The 25,841-nt window shown below is 60.0% G+C and overlaps 1 protein-coding gene across 1 annotated transcript; it reads right to left on the bottom strand.

Moving 5' to 3' along the window:
• On the bottom strand, nt 1–25,558 carry AFAP1L1 (actin filament associated protein 1 like 1). Its single transcript, XM_075509488.1, has 19 exons — nt 25,514–25,558; nt 11,058–11,186; nt 10,399–10,482; nt 9,999–10,096; nt 9,724–9,835; nt 9,231–9,329; nt 8,319–8,530; nt 7,737–7,916; nt 6,913–6,999; nt 6,525–6,618; nt 6,225–6,377; nt 5,568–5,779; nt 5,001–5,146; nt 4,516–4,594; nt 4,270–4,384; nt 3,901–4,065; nt 3,495–3,673; nt 3,101–3,229; nt 1–196 (listed from the first exon to the last, which is right to left on the bottom strand). The coding sequence occupies exons 1-19, from the start codon at nt 25,527–25,529 to the stop codon at nt 173–175; spliced, it is 2,313 nt and encodes a 770-aa protein (XP_075365603.1). The 5' UTR covers nt 25,530–25,558; the 3' UTR covers nt 1–172.
• Nucleotides 25,559–25,841: the final 283 nt, after the last annotated feature.

Genomic DNA, 25,841 nt, shown 5'->3' with positions numbered 1-25,841 from the left:
TTTATAGTGTTGCCCACGAGGCAGACAGTGCCGCAGTGGCGGGGCGTGGGAGGGCGTCTCTCCTCTCATGCCTTCCCAGCACCCTCCCGGCGCCTCAGAGAAAGGGGGCTTGTAGATCCTCCGTGAGCCCCAGTGTCCGGTGGGGGCTCGGCAGGCGTTCCCACAGCCCGGCTTAAGTCTGCTTCTTCTCCCATTCCTGCAGAGAAAGGAAAAAAAGCAGGGGATGAGAAATTGCCGGAGAAGCGAGCACTGAGCCCTTCGAGGACCTCCCTCCCTACTGGGGCCTTTGGGCCACCCCAGCATCTTCAAAGCCTGGGGTCACTGCTGCCCTGGGCATTGCAGAGGCCGCCTGATCAAGGGGAGCCTATTGACGAAGCCTTCTTACACCAGCTACAGGAAGCATCACGCTTACAGGCTCTAATCCTGCTGGGGGACTTCAACCACCTGATGTATGCTGGAAAAGTAGCATGGTGAGCTGTAGGAAATCCAGGAGACTCCTGGAATACATTGAGGATAACTTCTTAAGCCAGGTAATAGACAGCCCTACCAGAGGGGATGCAGTACTGGACCTCATGGTCACCAACACAAGTGAGCTAATCAGTGATGTCAAGGTTGGAGGCAGCCTGGGCTGCAGTGATCACGCACTGGTGGAGTTCACAGTTCTGAGGGATATGGGTCAGGCAAAGAGTAAAGTCAGGACACTGAATTTTAGGAAAGCAAAATTCCAGCTGTTCAAGGAATTAGTCAATAGCACCCCCTGGGAAACTGCCCTCAGGGACAAGGGAGCAGAACAGAGCTGGCAGATCTTTAGGGATGGTCTCTATAGAACGCAAGAGCTCTCAATCCCCTGGTGTAAGAAATCCGGAAAGGAAGGCAAGAGACCAGCATGGCTGAGTCGAGACCTGCTGGTCAAACTAAAGGGCAGGAAGGAAATGCACAGGCAGTGGAAGCAGGGACTGGTATCCCGAGAAGAGTATAGGGTCGGGAAGGCCAAAGCATGGATGGAGCTGAACTTGGCAAGGGATGCAAAGAATAAGAAGAAGGGCTTCTACAGGTATGTCAGCCAGAAACGGAAGGTCAAAGAAAGTGTACTCCCCATGATGCGCAATACTGGCAAGCTGGTAACAACGGACAAGGAGAAGACTGAGGTACTCAACAACTTTTTTGCCTCAGTCTTCACTGGCAACCTCTCTTCCCACACCTCTTGAGTAGATGGACCACAAGACAGGCACTGGGGGAGCAAAGTCCCTCCCACTGTAAGAGAAGATCAGGTTCATGACCAGCTGAGGAACCTGAACATACGTAAGTCTGTGGGACCTGACAAGATGTATCCCAGAGTCCTGAGGGAATTGGCTGATGTAGTTGCCAAGCCACTCTCCATGATATTTGAAAAGTCATGGCAGTCAGGTGAAGTCCCTGGTGACCGGAAGAAGGGAAGCATCATGCCCATTTTAAAAAAGGGTAGAAAGACCCTGGGAACTACAACCTGTCAGCCTCACTTCTGTGCCTGGGAAGATCATGGAACAGATCCTCCTAGAAGCTATGCTAAGGCACATGGAGGAGAGGGAGGTGATTCGAGAGAGCCAGCATGGCTTCACCAAGGGCAAGTCCTGCCTGACCAACCTAGTGGCTTTTTACAATGGAGTTACCACTTCTATGATGGAGTGACTACATCAGTGGACAAGGGAAGAACTATGGATGTCATCTATCTGGACTTCTGTAAGGCCTTTGACAGGGTCCCCCACAACATCCTTCTCTCTAAATTGGAGAGATATGGATTTGATGGGTGGACTGTTCAGTGGATGAAGAATTGGTTGGATGGTCACATCCAGAGGGTAGTGGTCAACAGCTCAATGTCCAGATGGAGATCAGTGACAAGTGGTGTCCCTCAAGGGTCTGTACTGGGACTAGTACTGTTTGATATTTTCATAAGTGACATAGACAGTGGGATCGAGTGCACACTCAGCAAGTTTGCAGACGACACCAAGCCGAGTGGTGTGGCTGACCCACCTGAGGGATGGGATGCCATCCAGAGAGACCTGGACAAGCTCAAGAAGTGGGCCCATGGGAACCTCATGAGGTTTAACAAGGCCAAGTACAAGGTCCAGCACCTGGGTTGGGGCAACCCCTGGTACCAATACAGGCTGGGGGATGAAGGGATTGAGAGCAGCCCTGTGGAGAAGGACTTGGGGGTACTGGTGGATGAGAAGCTGAACATGAGTCAGTGATGTGTGCTTGCAGTCCAGAAGGCCAACCGTATCCTGGGCTGCATCAAAAGAAGTGTAGCCAGCAGGTCAAGGGAGGTGATTCTGCCCCTCTACTCCGCTCTGGTGAGACCCCACCTGGAGTACTGTGTCCAGCTCTGAAGCTCTCAGTACAGGAAAGACATGGACCTGTTGGAGTGAGTCCAGAGGAGGGCCACAGAAATGATCAGAGGGCTGGAGCACCTCACCTATGAGGACAGGCTGAGAGAGTTGAGGTTGTTCAGCCTGGAGAAGAGAAGGCTCCAGGGAGACCTTATTGCAGTCTTTCAGTACTTAAAGGGGGCCTATGAGAAGATGTGGACAAACTTTTTAGCAGGGCCTGTTGCGATAGGACAAGGGGTAATGGTTTTGAACTAAAAGAGGGTAGATTTAGACTAGATATAAAGAAGACATTTTTTACAATGAGCGTGGTGAAACACTGGAACAGGTTGCCCAGAGAAGTGGTAGATGTCCCATCCCTGGAAACATTCAAGGTCAGGCTGGACGGGGCTCTGAGCAACCTGGTCTGGTTGAAGATGTCCCTGCTTATTGCAGGGGGGTTGGACTAGATGACCTTTAAAGGTCCCTTCCAACCCAAACTATTCTATGATTCTATGATGCTCTCCCCTCTGCCCACCCAGCCTTGCACCTCCCAAATCTGCCTGCAAGCTGGGCTCATGCCAGCAGCGAGTGCCGCTGAGCTGGGCCAGCCTGGCTGCACAGCATCCTGGCAGTACCCCTTGCTTTTGGGGTAGGGAGCATCCCCAGTCCCCAAATTTCATGGTCAAGGAAGGGAAACGAGACGAAGGATGAGATTTCCTGTGGGGCCGGGGAGGAGAGGAGGAGCAAAGCAGGACCTTGGCCTTCCGGAGCACGTTTCCCTTGTTGGCAGGGAGGATGGAAGGACTTCTCTTCCTCAGTTCTGCTGCACAGTTAACGGGGACCAAGTGCTCAGGGGGGCTCCCGTTTGGCTTGTTTGTAGCTTCCTGTGGAAAAGGGGGACCAAGAAGGAGGAGGATTTAGGAGACCCAGGGAGCAGGCACAGCCAGGGGAAAAAAAAAAGCACAAACTGTCATGAGGCCCAAACTGATGTGGCCAAACCTAACTGGCACTTTGCTTCCCACCTCTGTCTACAATGGGACAAAGCAGCAGGGATGTCCCTTCTTCCCCATGTGCTGCTCCCCCCACCATCCCAAGCACTGTTGCTGGGGAAAGTCGGAGCCACGGGAGCGAGGAAGATGGGGTGCATACCCCATTCTCAGCCTTGCCAGTCACAGCCAGCCCCAGGGCCGGCCCTCCCGCCAGTGACTGCTTCAGCCGCTCCTTCACTTCGGTCAGCTTGAGCTCCAGGTCAACGCGACGCTCCTCCTTCTGCCGGCACTGCTCCTCCAGCACCGCCACCCGCTGCTCCAGGTCCTGCAGCTTCGACCCTGCATGCACAAGCGTGCCCAGCTCAGCACGAAGCTACCCATCCTCCTGGATAGGGACGCTAGATGGGGCTGCCAGCGCGGCAGCGCGCTGCAGCCAGCTCTGCTCCCGGCCACAGTGCCACCGCCAGCCCAGTGTCCCCATCCCACCCCGGCTCTGCAGCCTTCCCCCCCGCACCCGAGTGCCTTCGAGCATCCTCAGCCGCAGCACTCGGGTGGCACCAACCTACCCGTGCTGCCCTTCATGGCTTCCCGCAGCTCTCGCTTCTCTTTCCGCAGCAACACCAGCTCGCTGCGGATCGATGCTTTCTCCTTCTCCAGCTTCTCCTTCTCCGTCAGAAATCGCCTGGCGTCCTCCTCAGCCCGGTTCTTCCCGTACCTGTACTGGTTGGCATCTGCACGCACAAGGAGAGCCTGTCATGAAGGCTCTGGCCCCGGCTGCACCGATGCCACCCACAGTGCAGCTGAGCTGGCGCATCACCCGTGTGCCGAAGCCAGCCAGCCCCAGCCTGGCTGCAGACCCCCTTGGGGGAACAGTGTCCTCCCACACAGGCCAGGGTCCCCCCTACTGAGGTTTGTGGCTGAGGGCCCCCACTCACTCGACGCGTGCCTCTTCACTTTGACCTGCGGGTCCACCCGCCGCGACTTCTCGCTGCAGGAGGAGGCATGACGCTTCACCTGGGCTCCTGCAGGACGCCCCAGCTCCTCCTCGCCCTGCGGTGGGGACGGGAGGGAGCGTGCTGAAACACCTGCGGGGCCATCACGGCCCGGCCAAGGCTCCCCGGGTCATCTTCTGTAGCCTGGCCACAGTGATGGGAGAGGGCAAGCCCCTGAGCCACGCTCACCTGAACCTTCTCGTAGGGGACATCATCGTACACCACGTGGGAGGATTCTGGACGGTGGTCCTGGGAGGAGCTGGCCCACCTGCGGGAGAAGGGATGGTGTCCTCCTTTCCAGGACATCCCTGCCAGCACCCCAGTGAGCCCTTCCATCTCAGAGGGCTTTCTGTATTGCTCTCCCAGCTTCACTCACGAGCACTCTAACCTACCCTACCCAACCAGACCCTACCCTACCACACATATCCCTTAAGTCCTTCATCAGTGTTGATGAAACACCTTCCACTTTCCATCCTGCCTGAGGGAAACTGCCCTGCTTCAGGAACCGCCAACCACTGGGACACCAGCTCTCCCCGAGATCACAACACAAACCATGTCCCAGTGCGTGCCTTTTCTAGGGAACACACAGGGCTGAGGATCACCATCCCCAGCCCAACACTCTGCCCCCGGCATGGCCCCTTCCCAGCCATGGCACAGCAGGAGGACAGCCTTACAGGTAAGAGTGCCTCACAGCCGTCACTATGTTGGCAATCGTCTCCACGTCCACGTAGTCGTAGTGCAAGGCCTCCGGTGCCGTCTGTGAGCCTGTCTCCACCAAGAGGAGACCCAGCCAGCGGCCCAGGTCTTCGGAGCAGCTTGCCTGCAGGAGAGAGAAAGGGTTGGGGTGCATGCCCAGCTCCCAGCCCTCGCTCCTGCCTCCTGACACAAAGCCCCGCTGCGGAGAAGGGCCCTCTGACACGAAGTGTGTGTGCAAGACTTAGGAGGGTCCAAGAGAAAGCACACAGGCACATGCAGGAGGTCCCAGTCCCAACCCCCAGCCACCCCCTGCAACCTGCCTGCTTCAGCCCTGCCAGCCTCTTCCCTGCCTCCAGCCTGCAAATACCTGCATGGCTGCCCCCGGCTCACCCAAACAATGCCCTGGGCTTCCTTAACGTGCAGGGGAGGTGAAAACAAGGCACCGCTTACATGCAAGTGTTGATCATCACAGGAGATGCTCGCCCAGCTTGGCAACCCCCTCCTCACGGGACCGGCACACCCTGCCCACCCCACTGCCCGCTCACCTCCAGCGCTGCCACCTCCTGCCCATTGCGAAGGATGCGGAAAGCGAAGGGGTGTTTGGGGCCCAGCCCCGGGACCACCTCACAGCCCCGGAGGACGATGGCGTTCACGTGGGTCCGCAGGTCGGTGCGGTCCTTGTGGAAGTAGAGGGTGTTGCCCTTCAGGCGACACCAGCGCTCCTTCCAGCACTGGTTAACCAGGACACTGAGGTAGCCTGGGGGGTGGCAGGGCCGAGAGAAGTGTCTCAGTGCCTGCTCACCAGACCTCGGTCAGGCTTTAACGAGACAGGGCTGCCCAGAGATTACGGCACGGCTCCCTTCTCATTTGGTCCTTCTGTGTCTCAGTTTCCCCACAGAGAGCCAGCTGGGACCCCTGGACCCACACAGTCACCTGAGTCCGTTTTGCAGGAGGACACAGGTGACCCCTCGCTCCCTCCCCACACAGCAAGGGAATTTGCAGAGCTGGGACTGGGCACCATTTCATAGCCTGAGGCAGTGTCACAGCCCTCCAGCAGCTCGGGGAGCTTGCCCCCACCCCACCGCCCCCTTACCCCCCGCCTGCCCCCCGTATGGCCAGGCTGGGGGGGAAGGATGCCAGCGCCCCACTGCTCCCAGCCTCGCACGAGCCGAGCCCCATCTCTGCCCCCAGCCCGCACGAACCGCAGCAGGGGATGTCCTCCTCGGTGGAGGAGGTCTGTGTGTCCTCGGGGGAAGGCTTCTTCTTGGAGAAGCTGATGATCCTGGTGATCTTCTTCCCTGCTGCCCGGCTCATCGAGCCTTTCAGGTCAGCCAAGCCGCTCTTTTTGCCTTTCCCTGGAAGGTGGACAGGGTAGCTGTGTGCCTCCGGCGCATGTCACGGCATCCCCCCTCACTGGGAAAAGATGCTCCCCAGCTGTCATGCACACAGCCGGCCCCCCTGGCTGGGGGGACAGCCCGCCTGGCTGGGGGAAGGGGCCGTACCGTGCTCGCCGGGCTCTCTGCGGGCCGCCGGGGAGCTGGTCTCGCCTGTTGCCACGCTGTCCGAGTCGGAGGTGTGCTTCTCCTGCGACAGCCGCTGCAGGGGGAGCAGAGCAGACACCCTGTCAGCAGCATCCTCCTACACAGCCCCTAGGAATGGCCACTATCAGCCCTTCGTCCCTCCCGCGCAGGGCTGGGATGTCCCCTGGCACCAGGGGAGCCCCATTCCCCTTCCCCAGTAAGCCCCATGAGCCCCGCAGAGCTGCTGCGAGGATGGGAAGGACTCCTTGCGCTGCACCATGGAGCTCGCTGCTCCCCCGGCTCCATGCTCCCCAGGCTCGGCCGCAGCAGCCCCATGCAGCACCTCAGCAGGGCGGGTAGAAACCATCACCTTATCCAGGTCCATCTTGCACGGCATCACCGGGGAGGTGGGGGCTTCCATCCCGCCTGCCGCCAGACTGCTGGCTTCCTTTATCACCTGTGGAGACAGCCCCCAGCAGCCACTCAAAATGGAACCAAGGGCCAGAGCTACTTTCCCTGGCTCAGCATGCTCCCATCTCGGCCTCGCTGCCAGAGCCAGTCTGAACCACAGGGAGAGAGGTCCTGGTCTCTGCAGGACAGGACAGTGAGCCCTGCTTGGGGCACAAGTCTAGCTTGCCTGGGGGACTGCACACACCTTGACCCTTCAAAACTGCAACCGGTTTTGCAGATTTTGTCAGAGATTTTGGAAATCTCGGAGGTGAGGGACTTGGGTGCCAAGCTGCACAGTCATCCTGCCAGCACAGGACACCTCATGACCCCCTGTTTTATAGGCAGGCACAGCATGGCTTGCCCAGGCCATGTAAAATGACCCTGTTCTCCCACGTTTGGGGTAACAGCTGGGTTTGTGGTATGCAGAGGCTCCTTTCCCACCCACGGCCCCTTCCCTGTGGCCCCCGCCTCCTGCCCCTGAACAAAGGCAGGAAAGGGCCACGGGGAAGAGGAGGGGGAGAGCAAACATCCCCACCGCGCAGGGGCTATCAGCGCCGGAGACGCCTAGGCCCTGGGAAGCGGCTGGCCAGCCCCCCCTCAGCCGATAAGAGACAGGAGCAAAGCCCCCTTCCCTTTCCAGCAGGGCAAGACCTTTCCCAGGGCAGCCCCCTCCCCACCTCAGCCAGGGAGGATGCCAAGGAGAGTCTGCGGCCCCCTGGGCGAAGCAGGGGGTAGCCACGGTACCTTCAGCCACTCCTCAGCCTGCTCCTTGCTCTGCACGGCTAGCACCAGCGCCTCAGCTCCCGGCAGCGAGAACCGCAGCTCGTGCTTCTTGCGCCGCCCATCCTTGGGGACATAGATGACGTTGCAGGTGCCCAGGGGCACCTCCACGTGCGGCTGCCGGTCCTTGGAGCTTTTGTAGCACTAGGGGAAGCAAAGGGAACTGCTCAGGGCTCGGCCGAAACCTGCCTATCCTGCTGCCGTGCTGGGCAGAGCTGGGGTCCCTTCTCAGGGTCCCTCACAGGTGGCACAGATAGAGGCCAGTCTACCTGTGCCACAGCCCTCACAGGCTCTGTCTCTGTCTCTGCAACAGCCTCGGTGGCGGAGGGCTGCAGGGTGCCCTCTCACTCTGTGGGGTCCTAAAAGAGGGGAGCCCTCCATTCGCTCGCAAGGGAAGCGAGGGCAGCCCCTGCACGTGCTCTGCAGGGCACTCACAGACTTGGGGCAGGGTCTTGGCTTGGATAGGGCTATTTTTCTTCAGCCTGGACTCCAACCTCCCTCCCAGCCCGCCAGTGGGTTTCTGTCCCCCACCAGCTCTGGGCTCACCAGCAGTTTGCTGTCTCGTATGATGGTGAGCTGCTTGGCCCACTGTCCGAAGCGCTTCTTGCGCAACAGGAAAGCACAAATCCTGCAGTCCTTCACCAGGTTCATGGAGGCTTCCTCTGACGGCCACTGGTGTGTCAGCTGCTGGCCCTTCCCCTCCTCCTCCTCCTCGTCATACGACTCATAAGAGCTGCTCATTGCATCCGAGTCATTGTCTGGAAGGAAGCAGGCGAGTCACCCCAAATGGCACCCCGGGGCCCTGCCTGCCAGGCACGCTCACGCGCTGCCAGGGCTCCCTGTGCCCGGTGGGCTCCAACACAGAGCTTGGGCTGGGTGCTGTGGTGGACGGACTCCATGTCAGCCTCTGAAAACAGCAGCATTTTGACCCCAGCCGTCTCCATTTCCCTTCCAAAGCAGGAAGGATGCTCGCAGGCCAAATGCCAGTCCCAGGTGCATCTATGCAAACCCCTGGGCTGGCTTATTTCTTTGCAAGCCTCAAACTTTGAAAGCCTGGATTAAACCTTCTACCCACAACAGAGGATCACACACTGGCCTTCTGCCCCACACCTCCTGCGTGGGGCACAGAGAAGCAGGGCTCCACAGTGGTGTCCCTGTCCCAGCTCTCCTCCACCGTGGCAGAGGCAGCTCACACAAGGCACGAGAGCTGCGTAGGCAGGGACACCCCTTCCCCATGCTGCTGACAGACACAATTACATCCCTTCTGCAGCATGAGGGCTCTGGCTTGCATGGCAAACAGCACTCCACACTCCTTGCTTTTTGCCCAGCAGCCTCTGACACGTGAGAGGTCCTCCAGCCTCAACCCCACCGGCCCCCAGCCCAGCCCTCAAGCCCCCGTCTCAGGGCTGGACTTTGCTGAAGCTCTCCCCTCCCCCGCGAGGGCACCTGGATACCTACAGGAGTTTTTTTGCTCCCCGTTCATCCTGGTGATGGGGTAGTTGCTGTCTGCATCCTCGTAATAGCCATCCTCGATGGAGTTGGGGGGGCTGGAGCTGTCTGCAGAGGAAGCAGAGGGCAGCTGGGGCTGTTACACCTGGTTTCCCCCCAAGGCTGCTCCGAGCAGTGAGCCTGCAAGCCAGGGCAGAGCAAAGCACACCCTCCCAGGGCATCTCAGCATCAGTTCCCCCGCAGCTCCAATCTCTCCCCATCACCCTCTTCCCAGTTGAGCTGGAGCAAACAATTCCCTGCAATAATAGTGCAGTGGGATGGGAAGGAAGCAGGACAGGAGGGTTGCCGGTGGGAGCAGCGACGTTTCCTTCCCTGGGACAAGCCGTCACGCCCGCCGAGGGCTGCCTTTTTTGCCAGGCGGGAAGGCAGATGGGGGGATGCAGTGGGCAGCTTGCGGGGCTCCCCCCACCCTCCTGCCGCCCCGGCACGGAGCGGGACTCACTGCGGGAGGTGATGTACTCGGGGGCCTTGCCGGGGCCCAGGGGCAGGGCTTCCTCATAGTAATCCTCAGGTGGGGGAGTGGTGGGCAGCGGAGGAGCAAGGTCCACAGGAACCTACAGCAGAAACACCACCGGCATTAGCCAGGCAGCAGAGAGGGTCATGAGTCCCAGCAGCTACCATGGTGGCTAGGGACAGGAACAGGTCCCAGCCCCGGCCACCGCCACCTCCCTGGGCAGATGCAGAGCAGACCTTGCAGGTGGGCATTCAGGGACTTACGGTTTTTGCCGTCTGGCTTCTCGCCAGCTCCAAGCCCACACCATCACCTGCGTCCCCCTCCTCCTCCTGCATGTCCTGGAGATCTCGCAGGTCACAGTCTGCCCGGGGGTAAGCGGAGAGGGTGAAGGGAGCAGGAAACCCCAGAGCTGGCCTCCCCCAAGGCAAGTGCAGCTGGGCTGGGGTGTGCATGGACCCCTCCATGGCCAGCCCCCAAGCAGCTTCAGGGGAGTGGGAGCAAGCGCCCGGGGTGACAGTGCCCATCCCAGGCACAAGGATGCAGCTTTCACCCTCCTTCCCCAGGGTGCCCCAAGAGCCCCCGCTGTCAGCAGGGACCCCAGGGCCAGCACTGCACCCACCCAGCGTGACCCCTGGCCTGTCACTCTGGGTCGTCCACACGTACCAAACTCCTCGAAGAGAGACTCCACGAAGCTGGTGCCATTGCTCAGGGACGCCGTGTTGACGTACATGTAGTTCACATCCTTCCCTGGGAGCGAGGGGATGTTCTCAGCCCGGGCATGGGCAGGGCGGCTGTGGCGAGGACCGGCAACCCCTCCTCCCCGCAAACACCAACCCAAGGACACAGGCCAGCCCACCCCACCGTGCCGTGGGGCTCTCCTCCGGAGCAGGTGCCCAGGGAGCGGAGGAGCCCCCGGGGATGCTGCTGCCCCCCCACAAGGAGGGCAGGAAAGTGGGAAGGCTGTGAAGCCCCAGGTGCATGGCCCTCCTGGCCTTCCCGCGGAAACCCCTGTGCTCAGCAGAAACCGGTGGCAGGAAGACCTCTGCGAAGCAGCCTTTCCGCAGGGAGCAGCCCCCCCGCAGCCACAGCAGGGCTGACGCCAGCCCCTGTGCCCAGGGCAGGGAGAAGCTGGGAAGCGAGAGCGGGGAGCAAAGCACCCCAAGGGGGCCGAGCAGGTGCTGGGCACTAGATACAGAGGCAGCTCGTCCCTGCCCTGCAGATGGTTTTCCCTGCCCTGCTGGCGTTTTGGCCCAGGGCAGCTGCTGGGGACACCCACTGCCCCTGGGGACAGCCACCGGGCACCGCAGGAGCAGGACACAGACCTGCGGGTGGCTGCAGCTTCTGCAGGATGGTGGAGACAGCCAGCTTCTTCTCCTGCGTGGTAGCACTCAGGTACTCGTGGTCCAGCAGCTTGAGCAAGACGCTGAGCTCTGGCAGGAGCTGGTCCAGCACTGGGGGGAGCAGGAAAAAGCCTGTCAGCCCGGGTGGTGTCGGGGTGCTGGGGTTGAGACAAGGCAGAAGGGGATGGAATGTGTGGAAGACCCCAGGACAGGGGTCTTTCCCAGGGGTCTTTCCCAGCTGGCCCAGCACAGCTCAGGCAGCGTTTGCTAAGAGCCTACGTGCTCCTTCCATGCACAAGCTCTTCCATGTGCATGCAGACGCTGGGATGCATCCTGCCGAGCCTGTGAATGGAAACACCAGCTCTGCAGGGCTACTGGACCGCTATCAAAGGGCTCAGCACACGTATTTTTCCACGCAGATAAAACTACACCTCTGTCCACCCAACAGCGTATCATTGCTGCTGGTGTCCCCTTGCTGTGAGAGGCACTGGGTGGCAACAGAGGGAAGGAAGGCAGGAAAGGAAACCCAGATGCCATCTCCAGAGCCACCTGGCAATGCCACCCAGGGAGACATCCTCCCACCCCTCGCCTGCTGGGGGACATTCATATTCCCCTGCTGTGTTCAGACCACCCGTGACCTCCCAGCCCAGTGCCACCTCCACAGGGTCCCCATACACACTCTAGAGCCTTCCTCCCCACACTCACCAACAGCAGCTCCTCTGCCCTGCTGTCACTCCTCCCCTGTATCATCCCAGCTCATCCACACTGCTCCAAGGCCACCCCACTCTTTCCTCCAAGCATGGAGTCACTGCCCCAAGGGACAGTCCCTGCTCACACAGGTGGCCTGAAAGATGCCCAGGGAGGGGACAGGGACTGTAGCACAGGAGGGGCTCTCCCCACCCAGCTTTGTGTTAGCTGAGCCTCGGTCCAACACACACAGCCCCAGAGGCAGCCAAGAGGGTCAGAACAGCTGAAGTCCTGGCAAAGAGGAACCGCACCAGAAGCCACTGCTCATCTGCTTTCCCATCGCTCTGTGAGATCCCAGCACCTGCCAGCTCCTGGGCTGCCACTGCACCTGAACATAGATAGCATCAGCCCAGCAGACAGACCAGGCAGGAGAGAAGGGGAGAGCCCAGCAAAAAGCAGGAAAAGAGAATTCACTGCAAATCACCATTATAGGCACAACTCACAAAGTGCGGGTCTTCTCTTTGACGTGGTGATTGATGGGGTAGTTTTTAGGAAGCAAAAGCACAGTGCAGCTGTGGGGTTACCCATGCAGCAAGGCTCCAGAAAACACTTGTGTCTTTGCATATCAGAGCAGGGCTACAAAAAAAATTCATCACTGAAAGCAGTATTTATGATGCTGGCAGCAGCTGACCAACAGTGTTGGGACAATGTGTTGGCCAGGGATGGAAGGATGGGAAAGACTTGAACAAGGCGAGCTCTGGACTGCAAATCTCTCATGAGCTCCCACACCCCCAATTCTGCACGTGTACCGATACCCTCATCCCAGGTCTCTTCCTGTGCCTTACCGCCTCCAAGCAGGATAAGACAAAACTGAGCTGGATGCAAAGCCAAGCTCCCATTTTACCCGGGACCGTGCACCCGCCCAGCCCCACTGGCATCCAGGGTAGCTCCTGCAGGATCCAGCACCTGCGGGAGACAGCCTGCATTGGAGAGGCCAAGCTCAGGGACAGCAGCAAACCTGCAGCTCTGGAGGCTACAGAGGGTGGGAGAAAAAAGCTACTGTTTCTTCCAGCGCAAGCGTGAGCAGGATCCCTTCTCTTGGCAGCAACTGAAAGTCATCACGGCACAGCTGGAGCAGCGTGCAGCTGGCTTTGGGTCTCCAGGGACAGCAGGAGAGGCCAGAGGTGACTGCAGAGGCAGCTCGGACGTGCTGACTGATGGGGATGGTTTGCAAGGAGGGGAGAACATAGGCCCTGGCAGCACGGAGCATCGGCGACACCCTGCCCGGGCTGTACCCATCCCCACCGCTGCCCTTCCAGGCTCTGCCAGGGGAAGGGCCCCGGCAGAGCAGAGCTGGGTGGCAGCGAGGACTGGCACTGGGCATATTTCCCAGGGGAAGGGCAGGATGCTGTGCTGCTGCTGGGATCCTCATTACTCATGTTCTTTAACAAGCTTCTGCTGGGCCCTATCCAAACACTGCATCCACTCTGCCCAACACCCATCAAAAACTGGGCTGCTACAGGTTTGACCCAGAATTTTGGGTGCTCACCTTCTACCACCATGAGCTGTGGCCTGGAGCACAGAGTAAGTCCCTCAGGACCAGGCTGGCACTGCTGCCCAAAGGAGGGACAGCACAGTAAAACTAACTGCTGTTTCAAAGCTGTTCAGCTGCAGGGGAATCCAACGTGAGTGGGTTGATGCGGATCAGCGCCTGGCCAAGATGAGCCCTCGGGCAAGGAGACAGCGTGCCCGGCCCCAAATCACCACCTCCCCAGGACAGAAGGCAGGATGCAGCTCACAAGCCTCTTCCTGCCGCCCCGGCCGATGGGCTTCTATCTCTGCCGACCTTCTGCTTCCTCCTCCCTCCCCAGCGCCAAGCTAAACAGCAGCCTCAGCCCTTTCGGCAAGGGTAGCTTTGCCAGCACCCATCTGCTGTGGGCAAGCCAAACCGGGACAGGTAGCCCCCAGGCAGGGGGAGGAGAAGCCTCAGCACAGCTCCAGAAGGAGCAAGCAAGCCTGGGGAGCTGGCAGTATCCCCCAGCCCACAGGGAAGGAGAGGGCAACCACTCCTGCTCCCTGAGCTAGAAAAACACTGCACAGCAGACAGGCAGCCACAGGATCCAGGTCCTGCTGATGCTCCGCTCGCTGCCTCCCTCCAGCACGCACCTCCCGGGGCAGGGACCCGCTCCAGCCATGCGGGAGCCTCGTGTGCGATGAGCGAGGGTAAGCACTCGGCTCCCGTGGCCCTCTCCTTGCCCCTCTGCAGAAGCAGGAAGAGAGGGAAGAGGGGCAGATCCTCCCTGGGGTGTTTGCAGAGCGCTGCACAGGCAGGATGGGAGCAGGCTCCTGCTCAGCAATGCGGTGGTGGTCTCCAGGTGAGACATCCTCCACTGCCTTGCCCAGGACGTAGCTGCAGGGCTTGGTGGTGCGTGGGGCTAGCAAGGAAGTAGCTGGGACAAAAAGCAAGATGCCCCCCTGTCTACCCAGCACCTGCAAGCATCTAGGGAGACACTTACCCACCTTCCTGCTGCCCCAGCTCAGCAGGCTCTCAGCTGGCCACGAGCTCCCACGGAGGAGATGGGAACCATGCACGCACCCTACATCAGCTTCCCACAGCACACCGAAGCCTAGGCCATGGTGCTCACCAGCATCCCCATCCCCTGCTGTGTGTAGGACATCTCCCATCACAGCCACCAGCTCCTGCGTCAAGGACCAGCCGAGCGCAAAAGGGCAAGCAGGTTTCTACTAACAGTGACAAAGCAGGCAGCATGCACGGCAAGGGGGGCGAGGAGACCCCCCTGCACAGGAGAAGCGAGGGCGGCTGGTAAGCGAGGTTTGTCGCCCGGCATGGCAGGCGGGTGAGCTCATCAGCAACGCCCCGAGCGCCAGCTCTGAGCCGGGGCGCACGAAGCACAGTGCGGGGCAGGCACTGAAGGCGCCTTTGTTTCCCCCCAGCTGAGCTGTCCCCTCCGTCTCCCTTGTTAAACATCCTCCGAAATACAACGGGGGAGGCGGGGGGGGGGGCGGGGGGGGGGCAGTCAAAGAGGCCTGTGATCCCAGGAGGGTGTGCAGCCCACTGAGCTGAGCCTCTGCCCCGGGGAGCAGAGGAAGGGAAGGAATTAATTTCCTATGCTCTTTAGGCTCCCAGCCTAAATAAGGTTAATGGGGTGGCTGCAGGAAGCAAGGGGAGATTGCTCCAGGGTTGCTGGGCGGAGGGCAGCGGGTGCAGATGTGACCGACCCAAGGTCACCCGGTGAGCAAAGACCGGCACATTACTTCTACAATAGCCAGCAGGAGCAAGCACAGACCCTGCAGCATGGGGGAAGGCAGCACGACATCAGAACGGCCACAGGCATTAGGCAGGTGACGCAGCCGAAAAGGGACCCTGCATCCCCCACCCACCGAGCCACCACCTCACTTGTGGGACACCTCTGGCCTCGTGCCTGCCTCTGGCGCTGACAAATGGCTCCCACCTGCTGCTTTCTTCTGGGGCTTCTCTTGCAACAAAAATCTGTGGGATTGCACCGCTTCTCTGGGCTCAGGCTTTGGACACAGGCATCCCAGGACAGGGAGCAAGGCCAGCCTCCCTCCTGCAAACTCACTCCGCTCCGCATTTGCAGCCTGATGGGGAGATGTCAGTGAGGTCTCCGAGCCTGGGAGGGCTGGGAGCTGCAGCAGCAGATGGCTTTAGCATTAGCTAACTCGGGCTACATGGGCAGAGGGGACCCAGGGCAGCTCTGCCGGGACAGGGTGAGCCGGGGGACCAGCACTAGGATGCTGCTGCTGTTCAGGACAATGGGGTAGTATCTCCTCTGCTGCCAAAGCCTGCCCTAGAAGCAGCACCAAGCATGATGCTGGCAGATGAGCTGCACCCCTTCCAGCACCCCACCACCTCTCTCTACCCTGCACCCAGGCAAGCTCTATTTTTACATCCCATGAGCGCTCCCCCCCCCCCAGGGACCTGCTTCCACAGTGCAGAGATAAGGGTCCAGGTGCAGCTTGCAGCTGCAGAGCCCATCTCCCCCTCCCCAGCTTCTGGTCTGTCACAGGAGCAAAAATCAAGTCTTGCTCCAGCAACCTGCAGAGAGGAGGAAGAGGAGGAGGAGGAAGAGACTCCAGCCAAGCCAAAGCAGGAGTTTCCTGGTGTACAGACCCAGCTTTTGCAGGCAGAAAGATAAGACAATGCACGTGGGGTTGTCACCCCAAGCAAAGCCGTTCCACAGCCTGACAGGGAGCCCCGGGGAGGGGAGATGCTGTTTCAAAGTACTGTAACGCTGCAAGGCTGCTGCAGCGGGACATGCACGGGGACCCCCATCCCACAGATGCTCAGGTGCCGGCAGCCCTGCAGCCACGGCTCTCCCGTGTCCTCCGCCTGCCCCCGGCCATGCTTCCTCCCATGCCAGGTGAAGGCTGGGGATGAGGGGGGCTGGGGGGAAATCGGATGCTGGGAGTGACGGCCATTGTTTGTAGCTAAAATAAAAACCAAGCAAAAATAAATCCTTCCTGCTGGCGTGGGCAGGGCCCCGGGACACTCTGCCTGCCTGCTTGCGCAGGGCTGCTTAGAGCCACTACCGGCAGTAAACAAATGTTTATGGAATGCCATAAATAGGTGGGGTGTGGGCTGGGGAAGGGGGCACAGGCAGGGGCTACCCCAGCAGCTGGTGACAGCAGCAGAGATGGCCCAGCCCCAGGAGGAACCCTGCAGGGAGGCCGCCCACCCTGCAGGACAAACAGACCCAGCGCTGTCGGAGGAGTTACTTGCAGCAGATAAACCACTCTGCCCTCTCCACAGGCTGATGTTGAGCCGCCTGCAAGAGACACCCAGGCACCAGGATGTGCCTCCATACCTCGCTGCCAGCCCCCAGCCTCCTCCTGCCCCAGCATGGGCTGCGGGCATCACTGGGGAGGAGATGCCTGAAGTGGGTGTTGGCAGCCCCCTCCGGCCCCAGCGCACTGCTTCCCGCCCCGGCGGGGCCAGCTTTCCCCCGCTGCTGCTCCTTGAGGAAGACCATGGCCTCCTGAGCTCTTTGCTGAGCTCCCTGGGCAGTTCCTGTTCCCATTCCCATTCCCGAGGAGGTTTCTTTTGGACAGGGAGGAGGCAGGCGCGCAGCCGGCGAGGAAGTGCCTTGGCGGGGGCGGCACAGCGCTCCCAGAATTGTTCCTTTGTATAGAAGACAGGAGGACAGACCGCTGCCTGCCTGCACCCCGCCTGCGGCCACCGCTCCTCCGGTGCGAGCAGGAGGAGCACCCTGCCAAGCAGGCAGAGAAGGGCAGCGCTCAGCCCCCGGGAGGTGGCAGGGGCCAGCAGGGCATCCCTGCCAGCCAGGCTCAGCTTCCTGGCCAGCCATCACCAGCTGGGTGTGGGGCAAACGGGGATGACTGGGATGGGCTGGTGCAGCAAGGAATGCCAGCCTGGAAAGTACCTCCTCCTCTCAGCGCGGCTGTCTGTACAGCTACGGAGCAACTTGGCGTGCTCCAGCCCGGAGGGTTTTTAGAGAAAAGCCAACCATTAATGATCACACTTGAGCTCTGACAACATCCCGTAACAGTGGAAGATTTGCTAAGGGGCCACTCGATGCACATGAATCATCTCCTCCCTGGAAACAAGGGCCCCTTGAGTGGGGCGGATGGGGGGAGAACCTCTGACTCGGCATCCAACAATGTCAGCAGGAGTCTGAGCACTTGGGGCCGGCTCCCGCGTGGCCTGGAGCCCCCCACCCTCCCAGCTCTCCAGCTGCCCCAGCGGGCGCTTCTTCCCACCCCTCACTGTGATTAACCCCCTTGCCGTTAGCCTCAGGACCCTGGCAGCCGTCCCTGCTCCCCCAGCGGTTCCCAGCTGAGACGCCACAGCACCCCCGAGTGTTGCAGAGCACAAGGTGAGCTCAAGCCTTTTGACCCGTCCCCCAAACTCCCAGCACCTCCCTGCTGCCTCCCCACCACCCCACAGCACACCCCGTGCCCTGCCAAGCCAGGCTGCAGCAGACAGGGCAGGGACACACACGTCCTGGGGATCTCATCATCATGACCTTACAGTAAGTAATATCCTTAGCTGATAACCTTGGAAAATCAATCCCGGGAGATGAACGTGAAACCTGCTTGCTCAAGGGGGCAGAAGGTCCCCTGCCAGCTCTCCCTCCCAGTGCAGTTGCCCGCTGGCTTCTCCCCTTACACGAAGGAGCCCGCAGTGTTCGCAGGGCCCCTCCATCCTGCTCCAGCCCTGGGAGAGGGGGAGATGAGCAGCCAGAGAGGTTAAATAGCAAGAAGGCTGCCCTGGCTGTGCCTGCTGAGCCTCCTTCATCTGTGGCCCCATCTGCTCCAGACGCACACCCCAATGCTGACAGCAGCTCGGGGGGGGATTCCTTTCCTAGCACGGCCCCAGCGGCACAGCCAGCTCAGCCGCTTTCAGCAGTGCTCATGTGAAGGGTCCTGCGTCTGGCCCAGTGCCTTTGCCAGCAGCAGCTCGTCTCCCTGGTATAAATAGCTCTGCAGAAAGCCTTATCGCATGGCCTGGCTCTCAGCCGCTCGCCCACCCCAGCAGAGACTGTCCGAGCAGCAAGTCCAACCTGGGGCCGAGCGGCAGTGCCGCCCTCTCAGCCACACTCTCCCCAAGCCCTCCTGCTTCAGCCTGGCCCTCTGTGCCAAAGCAGTTTCTCAGAGTCCTTACCAACCCCCAAAAAGCCAAGAAGAGCAAGGGGAGCTGCGGCACATGCCCGGGGCTGGTGGTCCATCCGGCGCACCCAGCCAGTGCCGAGAGGGCAGGTACGAGGGAATTGGCCACAGGAGCAGGACCCCAAATATCCCCATCCTGGTGCACTCTTTTCTGGAGGAGAGACAGTTTCACATCCTCCCCACAGTCTTACACATGAAAACAGGAGTCCTAAATAGAGAGAAGTGTAACTACAAGCCGACAGAGCTTGCACAGGGCAAAGATTATCACCCGTGTTCACACCCCTGCCAGGTCACACACTGCAGAAACCATCGCTCACTGCTGTGGGGCCAGTCAAGCCTCTTCTCTATATACCTGGATTAAAGGAGAAACTGGAGAACAAGGGAATCGCGGTGGTTCCCTTCCCACCCAGCCCCATGCTGGCAGCACACCCCTTGCAGCATGGCCCAGAGGGAGGGGTGCTGCCCTGCAGTGAAGCCCCAAGCTGGGTCGAGGCTCTCCTGGCGATGCCCATGCTCAGAGCACGCCTGCGGGTGGAAAATCTCCCCCTCAGCAGCCGTGACCGCATGCCCAGAGCTGCAGCCTTCCCCCAGGGCTGCAGCACCCTCACCCTGCCTGCTCCGCTTGGTGCCCCAGGCCCCTTGGGCAGTGACTCACGGAGGGGTGTCACCTCCCCAAGGAGCCCCCAACAGAGCCATGGGGCATCGGAGGGGCCGAGGCCCTCTGAACTGGCATCGCTGCTGGAAGAAAACCCCAGGGCAGCCCTTGTTGGACTGCAGGGTATATCCTTCCTCGGAGCAGCTTGCATGGAAGCAGAGCAGCTTCATGAGCAGTGCAGGTAATAATTAACGGGCTGATTAAATCACCCACAAGCACCTCCTCTGACCCAGGCAGATAACGACCCCCCAGTGCCCCGTGCTGCAGCAGGACTCCTTCAGGGGCTGTTCCCCTGCTGCTGACGGCTTAGCAGCCCTTTCTCCGCCTCCTGGAGAAGACTGTGGTGGTTTGCTTTAGCTCACCAAAAGCAAACTTTGTCCCTCTAACCACAAGAGGCTGTAGCTGCCCCCACCCCAGAGGAGGAGGGGGTGTTTCTGGATGGCCCTCTCTTACTGCTGAGCACAGCAAGAAGTCAAGCAAATAAAAGCACCCAGGTGAGATATCGCTGAGTGACCCTGCTCATGCCCCCAGGCAGGGCACCGGCGGCCTCCTCCCTCTGCCTGCTCTACCCCTGCCCCGGACCCCCGAACCCCCGGGGGCTCGCAACCCCAGGTGCAAGTTGTTTCCAGCCACGGCTCAGCCCAATCCATGCAATTAGCTCTGTGTGGCCCAGATTCGGTGCTTCCAGGTGACATTTCAAAACGCGGTGCCAGCCCCAGCGGGTGCGTGCCAGGATGCTCTGCTGGACCAGCCTGGGAGCAGGGCTTAGAGGCTGTTGGCTGGAGAACACGTTTAAATAATGAATGAAAAAGAGAGGTTTGAGATGCCCTTTAAAGTAATAGTCAGGCAGGGGCAAGGCCTGCTGAGTAATGTATAAAAAACAACCTTTGGGCAGAGGGGAGATGTTAGGATTAGTCAGAACCCAGAATAAACTGTATTTTCTCCAACCAAAATTTTGGTGTTGGCCTTTTCCAAACAAACTCTACAGCGGAGGGAGCAGCAGGTTGGCCTGGGCTCCCTTCTGACACTGGGAGAGGCCCCAGGACCGGTGCCACAGCCATTTGCCCACCCCTGTGATGGGCAAAGCACTGGGAAGCCTCCCTGGGTGGCACCTTCCTGCCTGCAGCTAGCTTGGAGCTGGGGGAACTGAAGCTCTCACCTCTCTGTAACCCTTCGTCTCCACCAAACCTCAGACTCCAGGACAGCAGGAATTACAGCTAATTGCAGGCACCGTGGTGGGAAACCCGCTGACTCAGCACCTCAGTGCTGATGACGGCTCTCCCGCCGGCATGCCCTCCCCACCACCCTGCGCCCGGGCAGGCACGGCCATGTTACTACCCAGGGTCAGGTGGGTCCTCCAGCCCCCAAATTTCCAAAATGGACATCCCAGCCCCACTGATGGGGGTGGAAAGCTGTCTGCATCCCCCGAAAGGCTGTTCTCCGTGTCCCGTACATCCCACTTCCCCGAAGCCAAGATCCAATACATCTTGGATGCAATATGCGACCCGCAGGAGTGAGACGTGGGGAGGCCAGCAGGGCTGATACGTCCTTCTAGGAGGAAGAGTCAGACGAGGCGGTTGTTCCTGGACCCTAAGAAGCAGAGGAGGGTACGGGACCCTCACCTAGCAGGGCGTGGGCAGGGAGGGCGTGGGATTTGCAGGAAGGAGCTGGTAGATTAGCCACCAGCCAGCTCTGCTTTCCCAAACGCTTTCAGCCATGTTGCACAATGCGGACTCCTCTTTTCAGAGGTGCTGGGAAGAGAAACCACAGACCCCCTATGGGAGATATCCCTGCAGAGTCAGGGGGAGGGAGACAAGCACCCAGCACCCAGCCACTTGTGTTAGCAGGCATCCACGGGCATCCCGGCCTCGACCCCAGCAATGCTCAGGAGCCCAGGGGCTGTGCCAGGCACGAGTCCCCCCTTCCCAGGGGTGGTTTGGGACCCGCTCAGTGGCCACCCCAGCCCTGTCCCTGCAGGACAGCGATGTTCCCAGGGCGGTCAGGTCATGGCAGAGGGTCTCTGCGTCCTGGGGCCGGGGCTGTGCTGTGCTGGAGGACCCTCGGAGGGCAGGATAAGCGTATTTTCTCAGCTGAGAACAGCCCTTCCGTTTCCTTCCCTTGCCCAGCTCCGCCGGGAGCATCAGGTGCAGCAGCAAGGCCACGAGCGACAGCATTTCCTACCCGCTTAACCCCTGCAGGGCAGGGGCGGAGAGGCAGGAAAGCCAGTTTATCCCAGCGGGAAAGTGGACAAGCCTGAGCACAGGGGAAGATGCAACTGCTCTGGTTATTGCCAATGGCTCCGTCAGTGCCGGGACTGGTTCACCGTATCTGCTTTTAATCCAAGACACAAAATCCAGCTATCAAACCTGTTGCTACATAACTTCTATTCCTGGCTCTGTTCTTCACAACATTGGTTTCCCAAAGTGCAAGATGACACTGGGACCACATGAAAATGGGAGGCTAAACCCACTGGACAAGGAGCCAAAAAGGGGCTGTTCCCCCATCACCAAGTTGGGTGGGTTTAATGTTCAAAAAACCCAGAGGAAAACCAAAGCCATTCTTCAAGCTGCTCCTTACACATCTCCTGCTAATTGCCAGCGATCAGAGCATACCAGCATCTCCCGGAGCTCCCTCCTATCACTTCCAGGATCACATGCACATGAAACCCACTTCAAAAAAAAAAAAAAAAAGTATTTTGAGCATGGAAACCCCTTGCAGCAAAGATCTGTTTTCATTCCAAACTGTTACGAAATGTCAGTGTTTTCCCTTGCCTGCCAAAGAGCTTGCCTTTGATGCGATGGGAGGCATATCAGGAGCAAAAATGGAAGGGGCTGCAGCAGCCGTGCCGTGGGGGGAGCCTGGGGGAAGGAGGGCCAAAGAAGTTATTTTCATCCTTCCCCACTGTGGAGCCTGCAGATTGTCAGCGCAGCGTCTGCAGAGGGACCTGAGCTCCCCGAATGCCGCCGCTTTTAGCGCCGCGGGGTGATGAAAGGCAGGCTGTTGGTGGCTGCGCGGGTGCCAGGACCTGCTCTATTCATCCTGCGGGTGCCCTGGCAGGGGGTGCCAGGCCCTTGTTTGTGCGGCAGCGGGGCAGGGCTGGCAGAGACAATGCAGAATTCCTTGGGAGGTTTCCAACCAAACTGTCCTGCTGCTGCCCTGTAAGAGTGACATTTAATAGATATTTTGCAGGACTGACAGCTGTGCCATTAAATTTTCACTGGAAGAAGGTTCCTTACATGCAGGAGACGTGTGTTCCTCAGGCGAGAGCTTTAGCTGTGCCAGACTAGACAGAAGCTGGTGTAGGGAAGGGTTAAGGGGTTAGGACATGGGTCTGGGATGCCAGAAACCACTTCAAGCCTCCGCTCTGCTAAATTGTTATCTCCTGTCCCCAGCAAGTTATTTGGCTACTGAACAACAGGCAAATCTTGGGTCAAGCCCAGTTTTCGCTCCCTGTCCTCCTCTGAAAAGCCTTCCTACTGTTTGGGATGAGACACTTCTTCAAAACCTTAAACAAAGTTTTCCTGGGCTGGGATAAGAACTGCCCGCCGGCTGCGGGCGAGACGATCTCGGCGTGCATCGGCACTCGGTGCTGCTCCGTAGCAGAGGGTGCGTCAGCCTCGCAGCTCAGCACATTTGCACCGGAAAACAGCATTTCCAGGTCAAGAGCAAACACGGGAAAGAGGCAGGTTTTCCAGACAGCCCAGGCAGATAGGACAGTCCCCAGGGTCCCTGGCTGGAGGACACTACCCCCGCAGCAGTCAGTAAGGGCACCAGCCCACTCCTTCCCCTCTCCAGCAGCCCCTGCCGCAGCGGGCACCCAGGACATGCAGGGCAGGGCAGGCCTGTGCCCCTCTGGTGCAGCCAGGCTGGCTTCGACAGGGATCCAGTACCTACAGCGAGACCCGTTTCCCCCAGTTAAGGGCAGCGTTGCACACAGAAGGATATCAGAAGATACAGAGGGGCAAATAACTCCAGTGCCTCCCTGCTCTGCTTGGCATCAGCATCCCCGGGGCTGCCCTCCCACCCCTCTTTACCCCGCATGGTGGGGCCAGGACAGCCCGCGGTGGGCTCAGCCCCCTTCCCTGCATGGTCCCCGGCTATAAACAGGCTGCGGCCCCGGGCAGCTGAGTTTCCAGCAGAAGGAATGGCTGCAATGCGGGGGAGAGCTCGGCACTTGCCTGGCGTGCTAACAGCTGGCCCGATCTGTGTTTCGCACCCACTCCGCACCCCCTTCCACTGGGCTACGTGCGCAGGGCGGGCGGGATTCCTGCTGCCCGCTTTCAGGCAGCAGGTCAGGAATGATCCGGGCTCCCTCCCACCAACCCCATGGCCTCCCCATTCCTGTGGGCGAGCTGGAGCCAAGTTTATCCCTGACACATCTCCGCTGGCTTTGCTGGATTTAGGCCCCAGATAACTTTGGTGCAGGACCTAAATTCTGGTGGCACAAAAGGTCAGGGAAGAGTCACTAATGAGGAGAAGCCATGTGTGAGCACAGCCCTGCTAGAGCAAAGGCTCGTGGCACACATCACCTCCCAGATCACGCACACATGCACTTCTCCATCAGCACAACCTGAAACAACTCCACAAACAGCCCACAGCACCAATTCCCCCAGTTAGGCGCTGGTGTAGAGCTGAGCCCTGCTGCCCAGCCTGCCAGGGAAGGCGGAAGGCTCGGCTGGAGCACAGAAGGTGATGAAGAAGCTGGTGGATCATGAAGCAAGAGCAAGTCAGGGGCTGAGCGCAGCTCCAGGTGAAGAAAGGGGCTGCCAGAGAGCAGGCAGAGGCTGGGAACGGGGCACAGAGCTCCTACCCACCACTGGACCCAGCAGCCCTTGCACTAGGGAAGGGAGCCCAGCGAGACCCACACGCCTTCCCTCTGCGAGCCACAGCTCCCAGAGGGATCCAGTGGCTCTGGGTGATGGGCGGGAGGGTCTGGAGGAGGTTTACATTAGCAAAGAGCCATCCGGGTGCCAACAGCAATTCATTACAAGCACTCAAAGCAAAGCAGGCAGGCACTGCTGCCACCACCATAGAAGGCACCAGCGAGGGGGATAAAACAGCAGAACGGCTCTCCCCTAGCAGGGCCAGCCTGTGGAGCAGCTGCACCATGCCCAGGCCCGTCTCCATGATGCTCCAGGATGGTTTCCACAGCGTGTTGGGCATTCCTTGCCCTTCCCTGTGGTGAGGTCCCAGGTTTGATTTTTGGGGTGGGCTGGGATGCAAACAGGGTAGCCTCCCACCAGCTCACACAGCAAGAGAATGGGGAAGCCGAGACCCTTTGCTCTCCCCTCTCCCCATTCGTGAGGTCCTCTGGGACCTTGAAGGACAGCTCTGGCATCACATGTCATCTGACAACACTCCCCCTCCCGCAACAGCACCCTCCTTCAGAGCTGGCAAAGCCACCCTGTCTGGCTGGCAGGGTGAGCCACAGCCATGGGGGAAGGCTGTCCCTGTCACCGTCCCTGTCACCTCCCGGGCTGCTGGGCACTGACACTGCTCTGCGAGCACCAACACCGCAAGCTGCTGCCCAAAAGTCAAACTCCTCATACTGCATTTCCACTGCGGAAACACCACCCCATCCTTTTACATGGGGAAGGGGAACTCTTGACCCTTGGGTCTTTCTGGTGCTGACCCAGAGTTGCAGATGCAGCACTGCCTGAACTGCCCTGGGACTTCAGCATGGTCCCAGCCCGCAGAGCTGGAGCAATGCCCCTGGCCCCCCTGCTATCATTTTTGGCTGGTGCTGCTGCAGCACCTCCGAGGACCAGTCAAGGGCCAGGACCCCTGTGCTACACCATGTCAGCACCTGCTCCTCCTCTGCAGCCCTAGACCACCATTCTGCAGCAGCAAGCAGCAAGCCCCCTGAAAACCTCCCTCTGCTCCCATCCAGGGACCTGCCAGCCCCAGCAGAAAGCCAGGACCTTCTCTGCAAAGTTGGCCCCAAGCCCTGGCAGGTTTATTCATATCCCAGATCAAAGCCTAACAGCTACGTGAGCCTGATGCCACAAGCTGCAGGCGGGAATCACACACGTGTGGGAACGCTGCCGCTTCCCAGCAGGGTGGGGATCAGGCCCTCCATGGCTTTACAAGACCACCGGCATCTTCCCCAGCTGGGGAAACTCTCCAGATCCGATCAGCTCCATCTGGAAACACCAGTCACCTCCCTTTCTACAACCATAACTTCCCCTAACAAGTGGTTACACCCCACAGGCTTGCTTACAAGCCTCTGGCTTTTCACCCATCTGACCAGCAAAGGGAAACTGGTACCAGTTTGTGCCCCAACTGGCCCTGCCACAGGGCTGGGGGGGGGGGGGGGGGGGGAAGCACCCTGGGAACGGGGTCCCACATCGGTCTGGTGAGCTGCACCCGCTCGGTTGGGAAGGGATGCGCGACCCCCCAGCCCCCCGGGACGGGCATCCCCCCTTACCGCTGAGACGGTCCATGGTCCCGGAGCCGCGGGCAGCACCGGCCGCCCCGGGAGGCGCGGGCAGGCGAGTGTTACCGGTAGCAGCCGCCCGGCGGGGCCGGGTCTCGGCTTCGGAGCGGCCAATCGCTTCGTCCGCCCCTCCCTCGGTGCACGGCAGCGCCGAGCACCGGCACGGCCCGGCACGGCACCGAGAGACCTCCCGGAGGGCGGAAAGTTTGTCCCCCCCGCTGGTGACCTCCCGTGTGCAGCCCTGCAGCACCCACCTCCTTCCACCCCCCCTTGCACGGCCGAGGGTGTCCCCGGGGTTCCCCCCCACCCCGTGCATCTC

This window comes from Mycteria americana, chromosome 8 (assembly GCF_035582795.1).
Source record: "Mycteria americana isolate JAX WOST 10 ecotype Jacksonville Zoo and Gardens chromosome 8, USCA_MyAme_1.0, whole genome shotgun sequence".
Classification (NCBI taxonomy): domain Eukaryota; kingdom Metazoa; phylum Chordata; class Aves; order Ciconiiformes; family Ciconiidae; genus Mycteria; species Mycteria americana.
This window is presented reverse-complemented; position numbering and strand designations above follow the sequence as displayed.

Bases quoted from the DNA above. Each gene is read 5' to 3' on its own strand.
- AFAP1L1 (XM_075509488.1), bottom strand. The intron at 5,780-6,224 runs GTTCGTGCGGGC...GCCACCCCCCAG, and splicing joins GGAGGACATCCCCTGCTGCG to GCTACCTCAGTGTCCTGGTT. The intron at 4,385-4,515 runs GTGAGCGTGGCT...TCCCCACCGCAG, and splicing joins TCCCCTACGAGAAGGTTCAG to GGCGAGGAGGAGCTGGGGCG.